At 37.7% G+C, this 15,050-nt stretch overlaps 1 protein-coding gene across 1 annotated transcript in view; it reads right to left on the reverse strand.

Annotated features, from left to right (window-relative positions):
- CORO2B (coronin 2B) overlaps nucleotides 1–15,050 on the reverse strand; it is a 233,933-nt gene that overhangs the window by 96,674 nt on the left and 122,209 nt on the right. Inside the window, exon 2 of the mRNA XM_051980781.1 lies at nucleotides 12,033–12,233. Coding sequence (XP_051836741.1) covers nucleotides 12,033–12,233 — 201 coding nt within the window. The remainder of the gene's footprint in view (nucleotides 1–12,032; nucleotides 12,234–15,050) is intronic.

Here is a 15,050-nt window from a genome sequence, read left to right on the forward strand (position 1 = left end):
TGGGTGGGATAAAGAAGGGAGCTTTGCAGTAGCAGCAGCACTGCAAATTTTTCCTCAGAGGAGCCCTGCCTTCATCTTTGGGGAAGTATCACATCAAGCCCTTGCCTGTACACTTGAGCTGAGCACCAGGACCATTATTCTACACAGAAAAGCCATAGCCACGCTTCCAAAAAAGGGAAAAAAGAAAAGTCAGGCTGTCAATCTTAAGATTTCAGACTAATGAAACCAAAGTTTTTGCTCCTCTCTCTCTGAAACCTCGGTTCTCTCCCTTTTCCCAGTCACTTACTGTATATTCAAACTGTCACAGCCTTTGAGATGTAAATTGCACCAAACCAAGTGGGGAACAAAGAGAAATTGACAGTAATCTGAAAAATGGATTTAGAGAATGTGCTCTGCATTCACTTGGAAAGGGGTGAACAGCACATCAGGAGAGGTGCCTCAGAGCTCCACAGAAGAACGTAGGGAGCCACAGAGAGATTTTAGAGTTTAGGGTCATGAAAAGCACCAAGAGCAAAGGATGACAGTTTTTCAGGAGCTGGAAGAGACCTCAGAGGTCATATAATCCAAACCCTTGATTTTACAGATGAAGACACTGAGGTTCAGAAAGGTGATTTGTCTGAGGTCACATAGACCTCACACTCAGACACACAAGAATTATACAAGTCTTCTCATTTTATATCCAATATTCTTTCTATGTCAGATCTCATTTTCTCCTTGAGGGCAAAGGTTATCTCATTTTTCGGTATTCTCCCAATTCATTATGGTAGCTCAAAATAAGTGATCAATAAAGGTATGAAGAATGGAGCATAGGGTTTAGAAGTAGAAGAAATCATAGGAATTCAGTCTTACCCAATCACTTTACAGATGATTAAACTGAAACCAAGAAAGTTTTTCAAGGTCACACATCTGTCTAGCTGGTAGTACAGCTGGGATTTAAATCTAGGTCAGCCTCCAAATCTACTTTTCTTAATATCATTGGAAGCCGATTTGGTGTAGTGGATAGAGCTTCAGATATCGAATTAGGAAAACCTGAGTTCAAATGTGGCCTTGGATACTTGCTAACTGTGTGACCCAGGGCAAATAATGTAACCATTCTATATTTCAGTTTCCTTATGTGCAAAAAGGAATAATAATTTCATCTACTACCCAGAGTTGTTGCAAAGATAAAATGTGATAGTATTTATTATATAAATTATGGTTATTATTATTAGTGGTAGTATTTGTCATAATAACAAGCTACTTCCTATGGGATAGTTTTTGTCTAGGTCATAACTATGACATCAGCCATGTTTGTACCATCATATAACTCAGGATTTTTTAAAAACTATTACATGGAACAAAGAGGCTGACAAGGCATCCACAGGATATATCCCAAGTGGGATAAAACTCAAGTTTTAGATGTTTCTGTGAAATAACTGTATATTTCTGTTTAATATGATTGTACATGTATAACCTATACCAGATAACTTGCCATTTTGGGAGGGGGAAGAAAGAAGGAGGGAAAAAAATTGGAGACCAAGATTTTATAACAGTGAATGTTAAAAACTCTTTACATTTAATTTGAAAAAATAAAATAGTATTAAGGGGAAAAAGAAATAATTATATATTTCAATTTTGTGTACGGAGACTTTTAGAATCCAATTTCATTCTCTTTCTAGATCTCCAAGCACAAGAACTGGGGTTCATTATTGAACACAAATTAGATAATTTTGATTACATTAAGTTAAAAAGTTTTTGAACAAACAAGACTAATGCAGACAAAATTAGAAGGGAAGCAATAAATTAGGGGGGAAATTTGACATTCAAAGAAAGGGTGCATTTCTAAAATATATAGAAAATTGACTCAAATTTATAAGAATTCAAACTATTCTCCATCTGATAAATGATCAAAGGATATGAACAGACAATTTTCAGATGAAGAAATTAAAACCATTTCTAGTCATATGAAAAGGTGCTCTAAATCACTATTGATCAGACATGCAAATTAAGACAACTTTGAGGTACCAATAAAAACCTCTCAGATTGGCTAAGATGACAGGAAAAGATAATGATGAATGTTGAAGGGAATGTGGAAAAACTGGGACACTGATACATTGTTGGTGGAAATGTGAATGGATCCAACCATTCTGGAGAACAATAACCCAAAGGGCTATCAAAATGTGCATACCCTTTAATCCAGCCATGTCTCTACTGGGCTTGTATCCCAAAAAGATCATAAAAATTGGAAAAGGACCCACATGTGCAAAAATGTTTGTGGCAGCCCTTTTTGATGTGGCAAGAAACTGGAAATGGAGTGGATGTTCATCAGTTGGAAAATGGCTGAATAAGTTATGGTATATGAATGTTAAGGAATATTATTGTTCTATAAGGAACAATCAGCAGGATGATTTCAAAAAGGCCTGAAGAAACTTACGTGAACTGATGCTAAGTAAAATGGAACCAGGAGATCATTGTACATGGCAACAACACGATTATACGATGATCAATTCTGATAGACGTGGCTCTAATGTGATGATTCAGGCCAGTTCCAATGATCTTGTGATAGAGAGAGCCATCTACACCCAGAGAGGGAACTGAATGTGGATCACAGCATAGCATTTTCACTCTTTTTCTTGTTGTTTGATTGCATTTTATTTTCTTTCTCATCTTTTCCTTTTTGATTTGATTTTTCTTGTAGAGCAAGATAATTGTATAAATATGTATGTATATATTGGATTTAACATATATTTTTTACCATGTTTAACATATATTCAATTACTTGCCATCTAGAGGAGGGGATGGAGGAAGTGGGGGGAATTGGAATGCAAGGTTTTATAAGGATTAATATTGAAAAATTATCCATGAATATGTTTTGAAAATAAAAAGCTTTAATTAATAAAAAATAAAAATAAAATTGAAAGAAAAACTATTGAACTAAAAAGAAATAAATAAAAAATAAAAATAAATGAATCTAAGTACTCCTCTAGCTGTACTTATATTCATGTTCAAGTGTGTCATAATGAAAAGAACATTAGAATTGAAGTCAGAGAACATAGGTGTCAATCCCTCATAGCTTGCTACTTTACTGAATTTCTCATTACCTTAAACAAGTCATTTTCTTTTTTTAGTTTTCTCTTCCACAAAGTGAGGGGCTTGAAGTAGATAAACTAGTCCACCTCAGAAAGTGAACCATACAATATTATCATTTGATTAAGATTCTAGAAATTTTTCTCCCATGGTGATTATTAAAAATATTACTTATATAGCCAACTTAACAAATGAAACCTGATAACTGAGCACAGAGCAAGACCAGATGAATAAGGCTACTATTGGAAGGGTAGGGGAAAACATAGCAAAGACAGGATAGATATAAGGGCACAATCTTTGCTCATTACAACCCTAAATTCTATTACCATACGCCCATATTCCCATGGGCTCCCATGTTGCCACCTCCAGAAAAATATCATTTTCTCTTCCTTTTTCTTTCTTCTGCCATCCTTGGTAATATCATGATTCCCAATTGATACTCTGTTACCTCCTAACTCTTTAGAATTTTGAGAGAATACTCCTCTACTCACCTATATTTAGAAATGTAGAAGGAATATGAATCCCAACATAAATCATATGACTGGACTGAGGCAGCAGTTTTCTGTTGTTAACAGGGCAGAACCTCTTTGATTTCAAAATTGTCAGAATTGTCCTTTCAAAATGGATGAAAGTAGCCCTCTACCTGGGAGAGCATTAGAATGCAAAGAGTATGATGCTATGTCAAATATTCATGAGGACAGAGTGGTAGACATGAAAACAATTTAGTATATGACATATCTTGACTGAAAGTAGCAAATGGAGCTTTGAGATACTGGTTTTCTGGAGGTTCGGGGTGTTTTTTTCTAAATACAAGATGCTGCATCTACCATCTCTATTGTCTTTTCCTAGCTGTTCTCCACGACTGGAATGTACTCACTTCACACTTCTGCCTCTTGCTTTCCTTTAAGACTCATCTAAAATATCAGTAGCTACATGAAGACTTTCTAATCCTTCCAGCTAATAGTATTCTCCTGCTCCATACTCCCTTGTATTCATTTCTTATATATATTGCATATACTTATATGTCTATGTGTTATTTCCCCCACTATGATGTTAGCTTCTTGAGGGCATGGACTGTTCCCCTTTTGTCTGGAATCACCAGTGCCTGGCACAGAAGAGGCACTAAAATTTTTTGTCGTTGTTGATTGTAAAGTGATTGAGTTTCTAGAATTCAGAGAACCAGGAAGTAGTTCTGCTCTTCTTTTTCTTGGAGAATCTCTCTGTCTCTGTCTTTGTTTGTCTCTGTCTCTTTCCCTTCTTTTCTCACTTCTTACTTCTGGCTCTTTCTTTGTCACTCTCCCTCTCTCCCTTTCTCTCTCTTTTTCCCCCCTCAATTCCTCACTTTTTCTGTCTCTGTCTGTCTCTCTTTTCTCTCTTTCTTTCTCTCTCTCTCTCTCTTTCCCTCTCTCCCCCCATCTTTCTACACACACACACACACACACACACACAAACACACACAAGTAATTGTTTATTCATTAAAATTCAGCCTACCAATCATTCTATTGTTCACTGCTGAAAAGATCCAGAAATAAGGAGAGCCTTGGTCTTTAACAGATTTGGTGCAGAAGGAATGTGGCCATGGGTTTAAAAGAAAAGAATACTTTTAACATAATTGGGAGAGATCTGTAGGCAATGTGTCCCTGAAAATCCATGTGCTCCAATTCTCTTTATTCTCTTCTCTATTCTTCTCCAAATAGATTATAACACACACTGACTGGGCTTGTGATTCCTCCATACTCATCTGGCATTGGGTCACTCAAGCTTAATATAGTCATGAAAAAAAAAGTTTAATTCAATTATTTCAATGCTCTGGATTCTCATAGAGCTGAAAGCAATCTCAGAAACCAGGTGCTCCCGTCTCCTCATTTTACAGATGAACAAATTGAGGCTTAGAGAGGTCACATGGTTTATCCAGATTTATCTATCTAGTAAATGTCAGAATTCAAATCTGAACCTAAGTTTTTCTGGCTCTAAGCATAGTACCTGTCACATATACATACCTCATCAACTTGTGACCAAGCCTTCTGAGCCATGGGAACTCAAGTTGGTTCTTGACCTTGGAGAGCGCAAATTCAGTCAACAAATATTTTTTAAGTACCTACTACCTTTCTCTACAGAAATTGTAACTTCTTTAAGATCACACAGCTAAGTATCAGAGTCAGGAATCAAACTTAGGTCCCAAGACTCAAAATTCAAGAGACTTTTAAAGCGATGACTTTCCAAGATTTGTCATCATCATGATAATAAATTCTATTTCAAAAGCATATTGAACTTTCTGAAGCATTTTCACAATCATGGATGGATGTTTGATTCCTGCAGCACATCTATACAAAGGGGTGGAAATGTGAGGGTCCCATTCTGTAGCCAAATTCTGAGTATCTTTTCTCTAGAATTTTGGCTACTTTCCCAAGTCATTATCTATTGTTCACTATCAAAAAGATTCATGATCATCATCCTCACAAAAATTCTGTAAGGTAAATAGTGCAGATAGCATTATTCTCATTTGATAGATGAAAAAAGTGAGATTTAGAGGCAGAAAAAAGAGCATCTTGGTCTTTAATGGATTTGGTATAGAAGAAATATGGCCATTCTTGCAGTAAGTCTGTATAAAGTTTATACACAAAGGTATGTGTGGGTCCCATTCTGTAGCCAAATCCTGATGAGCTGGAAAAGTAGCCAAAAATCTAGGGAACCCAGTTCATTGGATATGAAAAGAGGTAGCTACTATCCCCACCTCATCCTCACTCCCAACCTGGAAGGCCAATTTGAAGTCAAATAGTGGCTGACAAGGAACACTATCTTTGGCTCCAGGAAAGATACCTAGCTAACACAGTGAGCCATCTTTGTTATCTCTATTTGTGATTTTCATTCTTTGGGCCTGGAGCCTGTTATTGACTTCCCAGCTCTAAGACAAACCAATAATTCCCTAACAAGTTGGGGAAAGGCAGAAGCTATGGATTTTTTTAATAGGAAAGAAAAGGAATTTGGGCCCAGAATAAATCTTACAGTATCTAGGTTACCTTTATTATATTCAGCTAAATATGGATGTGAATTAACTAGGTGACTGGTTATTTCCAGAGACTCTGGTTTCCCAGGAATGCAATAATCCAACTCTATTTTTAAACACTGGTAGGGAGCAGGTTGGATGGCCAAATTTGAAGGCTCTCTCTACATTCTACTAAATCCATTCTGTGCACAAAAACATACAATTTCCCAAGGTAACTCAAAATTTCCATCGATTCCATTCATAAGGTATCTCTTGGCTCCCCACATTTCATGAGATAAACACAGAAGCTTGGGGCAGGACAGGAGACAGGGGAGAGGGGACAAAGATCAAGAATGGGGAAAATAATGAAGTTTTCTTGTTCAACCTCTTTAGACAGGTATTACTTCAACTAATTCTCCTTGTTAGCTAGAGTAGCCCAGGAATCTTAATATTGTCTTGCTGATCCCATTTATTAACTTCTAGGTCAACCCAAATCTCTTCTATTATCATTTAAGTCTACTCTTACCTGCCTGGTTCTCAGTGGAGATGGAGAATACTTGACTATTTTTTCCTATATTGGCTCAAAGAATCATAGGAAACTGGAAGGGAATTTACAATTCATTTAATCCAGAGATTTTAACCTGGGATCCATAGATCTCCAAGGTATCCATGAATACATTTCAAGGGAGTCTGTGAATTAAAAAAAAAATAGTTTGATAACTATACTTCAATATAATTGGATTCCTTGTGATCCTGTTTATTTTAATTTATGCATTTAAAAATCAAATGAGCTCCAGACTACCAAAAGGATCCATGATACAAAAAAAGAATTCTTGATCTAGGATTTTACAGATGAGGAAATTAAGGCCTAGAAAAGTTAAGTAATTTACTAAAGATCATGCATGTAGGTGGTATTAGAGCCAGTAATTGAATCTACATCACTGGTCTGAATCCAGTGTTCATTCTCCATCATTTTCCTTGAGACTTATAAACAATTTTTTTTTCATAATGATGATATTCATAATAAAATTCCATTTCTAAAATACTCTGTAATTTTGATGCACTTATACATATGTAAGTCTACATATATTTACACAAGCATACATATAAGTATACATATACATAAACATATATGTTTACAAATATGTGTGTGCACATATAAAAACAACTTTTTGCAATCCAATTTTCTTGACAAAGATACTGGAATAGAGTGATTTTTCCTTCTCCAGCTCATTTTACAGAGAAGACAACTGAGGATAACAAGATTAAGTGATTTGCCCAGGGTCATCCATTGAGTAAGAATACAAGATCAGATTTGAACTCAGGAAGTGAGTCTTTCTGACTCCAGGCCTGATGCTCTATCAACTGTACCAACTAGCTGTCCTATAAAAGTGCTTATACATATATAAGTGTGCATGTGTATATACACACACACACATACACATATATGTGCACACACACACATATGTACATATATATTTATGCAGAACTTATTTCATCAAATAAATCCATGAGGTAAGCAAACTATCTTTGACAGATGAGACAACTGAGATAAAGAAACATTCAAATTTATGCAGCAAATCTGTCCCAGCTCCCAGAACTAGATCTAAAGTTCTCTTGACCTAAGTTCTTTTCATCTCAGTTTTCTCCACTGTAAAATGAGAGTGTAAGACTGAATGACCTCCAACAGCCCTTCCATCTTTAAAGCTCTGTATGGTCCCTAGATTTTAGACCCTGCAGCTTCTAGCCCAGCACTCTATTCATTATATCATATTGTCAGTCAGGACTTCTGAGGCTCCCTGGCCTTCGGGTTTTATTGCAGCAACAGCAGCAATAACTAGCTTCCCAAGCACAAAAAATGTGGTGGTCTGAATTCTGCTGCCCTGGACAGCATGGGCTGAGTGAAATGGCAAAGGGATGGAGGAGAAGGGAAGGAGGCACTGAAAGGCCAAGTGTTAATCAGGCCACTTGGAGAAAGTACCTTGTTTTTGGAATATTCATAAGGTCCTTCCAGCTGTGCCAAGCAATTAGAATGCTGATTACAGTTCCTTACATCTGCAGTTTAGCATTCCACTCCAGAAATGAGAGAGTTAGGGTCTGATGTTGGGAGCTCTGGTCTGAATTTTAAGTGGAAATTCAAACTCAGGTTGATTTAACAATGACCTATATAGCAGCAACAGGGAAGATAGAGCTAGTGCTCGCTCATTCCTCCAAGTCTCATGACTGTCCTTGCCATGAATGTGGAAGGTTGTTCTGCTTTTATTTTCTTCATCTTTCTCATCCTGGGAGTATTTAAGAAGAGAAATCTTAATTCAAAAGGGAAGTAAATTTGAAGAGATTCAATATACTCTCTGTCACAATGTGGGCTAAACTCATTCTTGTGAAGGTGGGCTATGGGACAAGATGTCCCAGGGCTCCAAACATTGGTGGTCTCTCTTCTAGCAAAACGTCGATAGGAAAAGTCCATAATTTAAGCCTTTTCTCCCTCAATCCATGGCCACATCATTCTCAGGCTTGGGGAGGGAAGAAAAGATGGGGAAAGGAATCTATTCTGACACTGATATTGAACATTTCCTTTTCCACTTTCCTTTTAACATAATTAGGAAGCGTTTTTAATCACTTGACGATTACAAGGAGGATTCATTTATCTGGAGATCAGACTTGGTGGTGGTAACCTCAGCCTCTTGTAACAAAGTTACAATGTAGATATAAGTGAAAATAGTCTTTATCAAGCAAACCTTTATAAAGATCATACACTTTGTTATTAGAAGGATTGCAGCAGCCTCAGGTCCTTGCCCAGTTAACAGTATTTAAATTAAAACAGCAAGAAGATACCTGATGATACTGAGAAATGTTGACAGATTACAGCAACAGAATGCATCAAAACTATAGAGTTGACAGGAGAATCATACAAAGCAGAATGTTTTTGTTATTGTTTTTGTTTTTGATCTGCTTTCTAGTAAGTTTTTCAGCATGGTGGCCTTTGACCATTCAGAATAGGGGCAAAACCTCAGTAGTCTTAGTGTTCTTTGTGCTATCATACTTCAATAACTGAATTCATAATGATGAATCTATGTCATCAAAAAATTTAAATTATGATCAAGATTTCCTAAAAATTTCTAAAAACAAAACAAGAAAATGAGTAATACATTTGAGAAATTTTTCTAACTAAAATGGCTAAAATAATAAGAGCTTGGATCCTCAAAGGATAACTTGTATTGTTTGGCCTTGATCTTACTCCCGTTCTTAGCCATCTCCATGCCCTGCCATTTGTTCTCCCAGGAGAACTGAACATTTCACCCTCAGAAACCTGACCTCTGATTGGAAAACTTTCAATTTTTCTTTCTCTGACTTAAGTCTACCATGAAATCTTCCTGCAATCTCCATTCCATAATGTTATCTCAATGTCATGTTAACAGAACCCTCCCTCTGATTTCCAAATATGCGTTGTCTTTTTTTTTTTTTTTTCTGAGGCAATTGGAGTTAGATGAGTTGCCCAAGGTTACACAGCCAGGAAGTGTTAAGTGTCTGAGACCAGATTTGAACCCAGGTCCTCCTGACTTCAGGGCTGGGGATCTGTCCACTGTGCCACCTAGCTGCCCCTGTGTTGTCTTTTGTTATTAGACTGTAATCCCCTTAGGGGCAAGACCTTGTTGCTTGCTTGGATTTGTAATCTCGGTGTTTAGTATAAGGCTTGATATATAATCAGTACTTCATTTAGTCAAGAAAATACACCTGCATGGGGCACCTAGGTGGCACAATGGGTTACCCATTTCCACAGTTAAGGACCAAGACTCTAAGGCCAGCTCCAATTTGCTGGAGGGTTTGGAAAAGGTGATGGGGTGTGTGCTGGTGAGCCAATGGCTATCTTACAAAAGAGAGAGTATGGGCAAAGCAGCGATGGGAACTGGCCCACAACACGGAAAAATAGCCTTTTGTCATAGGCTACCCAATCCAGGCATAGAGCTGTATCTCTACTGAGGACTAGATTCGAGGACTCTCTGTATCTGAAGGTGGGATGGGAGCTACTCTTCCCAGAATGCCTCTCAAAGTATCAGAAAGGAGACAAATTAATGCTACTCGTGTTTGCTAAACACAAGTTCCTTCACAATTTTCACTCATAGCAGCATCAAGTGCCATGATGTGGTTTTGTCTGCCATCCTGAATGAGAAAAATGATTCGGTCCAAGCCCCCTCCTAGTATGCATTTCCCAAATAGGAGGGCCTCCAAAATCCATCTTCTATCAAAGGCTGATGCAGGAAACTTCAGGAAGGAAGACTTCCATGTAAAACTCCTCCTAAAGACTCAGTGGAGGGTAGGAGTAGGAATGAGTCAGCAGGGAGAGGAGAATTCAGCCATAAATAAGTGAGACTGACAGATAGCACTTAACAGGACTCTTGCGACTCCCACGTGTCTCTGGAGAGTCTGCAGAGTGGCTGGGAGTTTAAAATTTTTATGATCCAGGCTTTGCAGATTTAATTTGCCAAAGTCACGCAAGGGTGAGTGGGTGGGTGGGGGAGAATTATATAGCAAGGGGCCAAGGGAGCAAAGATGGAAAATAATATCCGGAATCTTCTTAGCTGAAGATCTCATATGTTACATTAAGGCATTGCTATTTTTTCTTTTTTGCAGATATCTGTTTCAGTCTTTCCTCTTCCCACTCTGCCCCCTTCCTAGTAGCAACACTTAGAAAAGGAATTTTTTAGAAAAGATATGAAAAATCATATAGGACAACCTCCTCACTTTTTGAATAAGGAAACTGAAGCCCAGATACACTAAATGATTTTCCATTAGTGGCCCAGCAAGTTGCTGAAAAATTCCAAGTCTTTTGACTCCATATCATGAGATGTTTAAAAAAATTTAATTATAAAAATTAATCATTTTATTTTAACATAGACACTTCCCAAGAAAACCACTCCCCCACTCTCATTCATACATTCACTTAACTACAAAGTATATTCCCTGAAAAAAAAAATAGTCTTTGCTATTGTTGTTAAATTGTGTCTAATTCTTTATGACCTCATCTGGAGTTTTCTTGGAAAAAGAATGGAATTATTTGCCATTTCCTTCTCCAACTTATTTTATGGATGAGGAAGCTAAGGCAAATAAAGTAAAATGACTTGCCCAGGATCACAAATCTAGTAAGTATTTAAGGCCAGATTTCAACTTAGAAAAATGAGTCCAGGGCCAGCACTCTATCCACTGTACCACAAAACTGCCTTGGAAAAAATATTTTTATCAATTATGAATAGAAATCAGGACTTTTATGACATAATTTTGACAGTATAACAGAAACAGTCCAATAACAGGATTGAGAGGGGCAGCTAGATGGTACAGTGGATAGAGCACTGGCCCTGGAGTCAGGAAAATCAGAATTCAAATTCAGGCTCAGGCATTTGACATTTATTAGCTGGGTGATCTTGGGCATGTTACTTAACCTTTACTGCCTTGCCAAATAATAATAATAATAATTGTTATTATTATTATTATATTATAACAGAATTAAGAGAGAAAAGAGGTTTTAAAAATCATCTAATTTATTCTTTCCTTTTACGATCTGAAGGTAAGGCCCAGAAATAGAAAATGAATCATATAATTAAGAAGTGGCAAGGCTAAGATTCACCTCAAGACTTCAGATTTGGAAGTCACTGCTCCTACCACTGTACCACACTGAATCTGTCAAATGTCAGGCAACTATCGCTGCCTCCCTCCAACTCAATGTGCCAAAAAATGTAATCTCCATATGCAGAGCCTCAGAGGTTAATAGTTGGTCAGTCTTGTCTCCTTCAGGGGAGGAAGAAAAGGGAGAAGTAAAAAACAAGAAACCGCACTCCCCTAACTTAGATGAGCAGCCTCAGGCTAATGGAGAAGAGGCTGGGTTTGATATTCTCTACAGGATTCCTTCTAGGAGATGTAAAGGGGGCTCTGGGTGCTTTGGAAGTCTGATCTGCATTCAAGAAAGGAGGCAAAAATGTCATACCTGCTCCAGGGGGATTACAAGAAAGGATCCACCTCCTGCACTCTCTGTAACAATGGCAAGGAACCTGGCGTTGACAGCACAGAAGTGGTTGTCATGCACATTCTTGGTGATGGGGATGCCGTCAAAGCAGTGCTCTCGGTTGGCCACCTTCCCGTAGACATTCCGGAACTTTGAGCTTCGGTATTGCGGGCGCCAGGACATCTGTGGGGGAGAGGGGAAAGCCATGTATGGCATCAGTCCCACCAGGCTTCCTTCCTTCATTCGACATATACTTACTGTGCAGCTATTGTTTCCAGGGTGCTAGGCTCGATTCTGGGAATACAAAGATAAATTAGACCCCTCCGCTGAAGAAATTTGTAACCCAATACTGAAGCTAAGATAAAGATGAGCCCAACACAGGGCAGAATGTTCTCACAGTAGGCAGAGTGCCAACAGGAAGAGAGTGGTACAAATTCAAAGGGAGAGAGAGAGATGACTTCAGCTAGAGCAATCAGGAAACATCCCATCGATAAAGTGGCACTTGAGCTAGGCCTTGAAGGAAATCTAGGAATTTTGTGGAGGTGAAAAGAAAGCACCTTTCCGGCATGGAGGGAGGAAAGGGAGGGAGGTACAACCACTACAAAGGCACCGAAATGGGAGGTAGGCATTGCGCTTGAGGAACAGCAAAAAGGGGAATTTGGCTTCAACATAACATGTGTAAAGGGAAGTAATGTGTAAAAAAGGCTGGAAAGGTAGCCTGAGGCAGAGTGAGGACTTCAAATGCCAAACAGAAACATTTTTATGTGATCCTGGAGACTGTAAGGATTCCCTGGAATTTTTGGAGAAGCTATGAATTATGGCAGTAGCTATTTTGAGTAGCGAGAAAGGGCTGCTTGTGAGAGATGTAGTGGAGATAGAAATGGCAAAATTTGGTAAATGACTAGAAAAACAGAGTAAGAGACAATGAAAAGTTAAGGATAATTCTGAAGATACAAACCTAGAATACAGAAATGATGGTGATATCCCCACTAAAAGTGAGATCTTTTAAAAGACAGGTGTGTGGAGAGAGAAGATGATGAAAGAATCTGTAAAAATGGCGGGGTTGTAGTAGATGACCTCTAAGATTCTTTTTATTTATTTATTTTTTTATTTATTTATTTATTTATTTATTTATTTATTTATTTGTTTGTTTGTTTGTTTTTGCCTTAGATCTATAATCTTATGATTCTGAGAGATGAAGACAAGTCATTACAGGTGAGGAGAATAGCACAAAAGCATAAAAATAGAAACTATAGGAGATTTTTAAGTAGGAAAGTGATATGATCAAATTGTGTTTTCCTGGGCAAGAAAAGTCACAGTGACAGCTAGAAACATCCAGTATGCTTTGCCTCCATTTGGATTCTGAAAGGGAGTTGCAGGAAGGAAGAAACAAGTTCCTCTGGGAGTTATCAGTCTAAAGGAAGGAAAGCATGGTGCACACCTTCAGGGAGTTCCCAGCTTAAGAAAGAAACACAGCTCTTGCCCTTAGGAAGTCTGAGGATTCGATTCAGTGTCTGCACTTTGGGAGCTGCCAGGAGGTTCCCTAACCCATTCAGCAATGTAACTGATAGTGGCTCTGGTACATTAGCCATGATATGTGACCCAGTGGGGCTTGTTACATGGAGTGTTTAAAAATAATGGTGATAGGTCACAAAGTCATGTACACACGGAATCTCATTTGATCCTCACAACAACCTTGTGAGCTACACAGAAACTGTGTAGGAGAAAGGTAAAATGACTTGACTGAGGTCTCACAGCTAAAAAAGAATCTAAGGAATTAGAACTCAAGTTTTCCTGAACTTGAAGTCTAATACTCTATCCGCTGTTCCACTTGGTCACCTTAAATTTATTCAAATCAGATTGACCCTTATAAGAAAGCAAAACTACTACTCCACTAACTAAGAGCTATTTTCTTAATTGTATGGATCAATTGCACTGAAGCATTCAGATCTTGTCAAACTATATACAAATAGCATGTATTCCAGAGGTAATTAAGAGTGATGTCTGATTTGGGATTTCTTTTCTTGTAAAAGAGTAGGTATCCTGAATGAGGATGCAACATTCTTGTGGTCAACTACAGTAGAACCTAGAGGCAAAGACCAACAAAGTTTTTTATTGTTGTTTTTTCCCCCCTGAATTTCCATGGCCTAGTTGGATACCACAGAACTAGAGTCACAATGACAACAACATGATGTTGTTCTGGTTCATTCATTTTGTTTTTTGTTTTTTTTCCTTTTGGGATTTTCTTGGCAATAATACTGGAGAGACTTGCCATTTCCTTCTCTAACTCATTTTATAAATGAGGGAGGAGACTGAGGCAGAGTTAAGTGATTTGCCTATAGTGTCAGTTAGTGCCTAGGGTCAGATTTGAGCTTAAGAAGATGACTTTTCCTGACTTCAGGCCTGGCACTTTGTCCACAATGCCTCATTTTACCTAACTATTAATTATCTTTCAATTTGGGGGGGAGGGGAGTTGGTACTAGATCCTTTCTAACTATAAGTCTATGATACGATGAATAATCTTTTATCTTCTTCTGTAATGTCCTTTGCTTTGTTGGTACATGCCACATTGACACTGAGGCAGGTAAATGGCACAGTGGATATCGTGCCAGGCCTAGAATCAGGAAGACCTGCATTCAAATGTGGCCTCAAACACTAGCTGTATGACAATTTAAGTCACTTAATCCTGCTTATCTCAAGTAATAGGACATGAGTGAAAAGTAACAAGAGACACACCAAATATTAAAGAAAATTACCCCTAAAAAAAACAGAATAATAAAAATATTGGTCAAATAAAAAAAGAGGTACAAAAATTCAGTCATGAAAATAATTATTTTTAAAAAGCAGAATTGGCAAAGTGGAAAAAAGAGGCACAAAGTTCACTTTTCTTGTTATCACAAGAAAAAGAGTTGAATAAAGACAAAAGAATAAAAAATAGAAGAAAATGTGAAATATCTCATTATAAAAGATAAATAAACTGGAAAATTATACAAAGAGAGA

This window comes from Antechinus flavipes, chromosome 2 (assembly GCF_016432865.1).
Source record: "Antechinus flavipes isolate AdamAnt ecotype Samford, QLD, Australia chromosome 2, AdamAnt_v2, whole genome shotgun sequence".
Classification (NCBI taxonomy): Eukaryota; Metazoa; Chordata; class Mammalia; order Dasyuromorphia; family Dasyuridae; genus Antechinus; species Antechinus flavipes.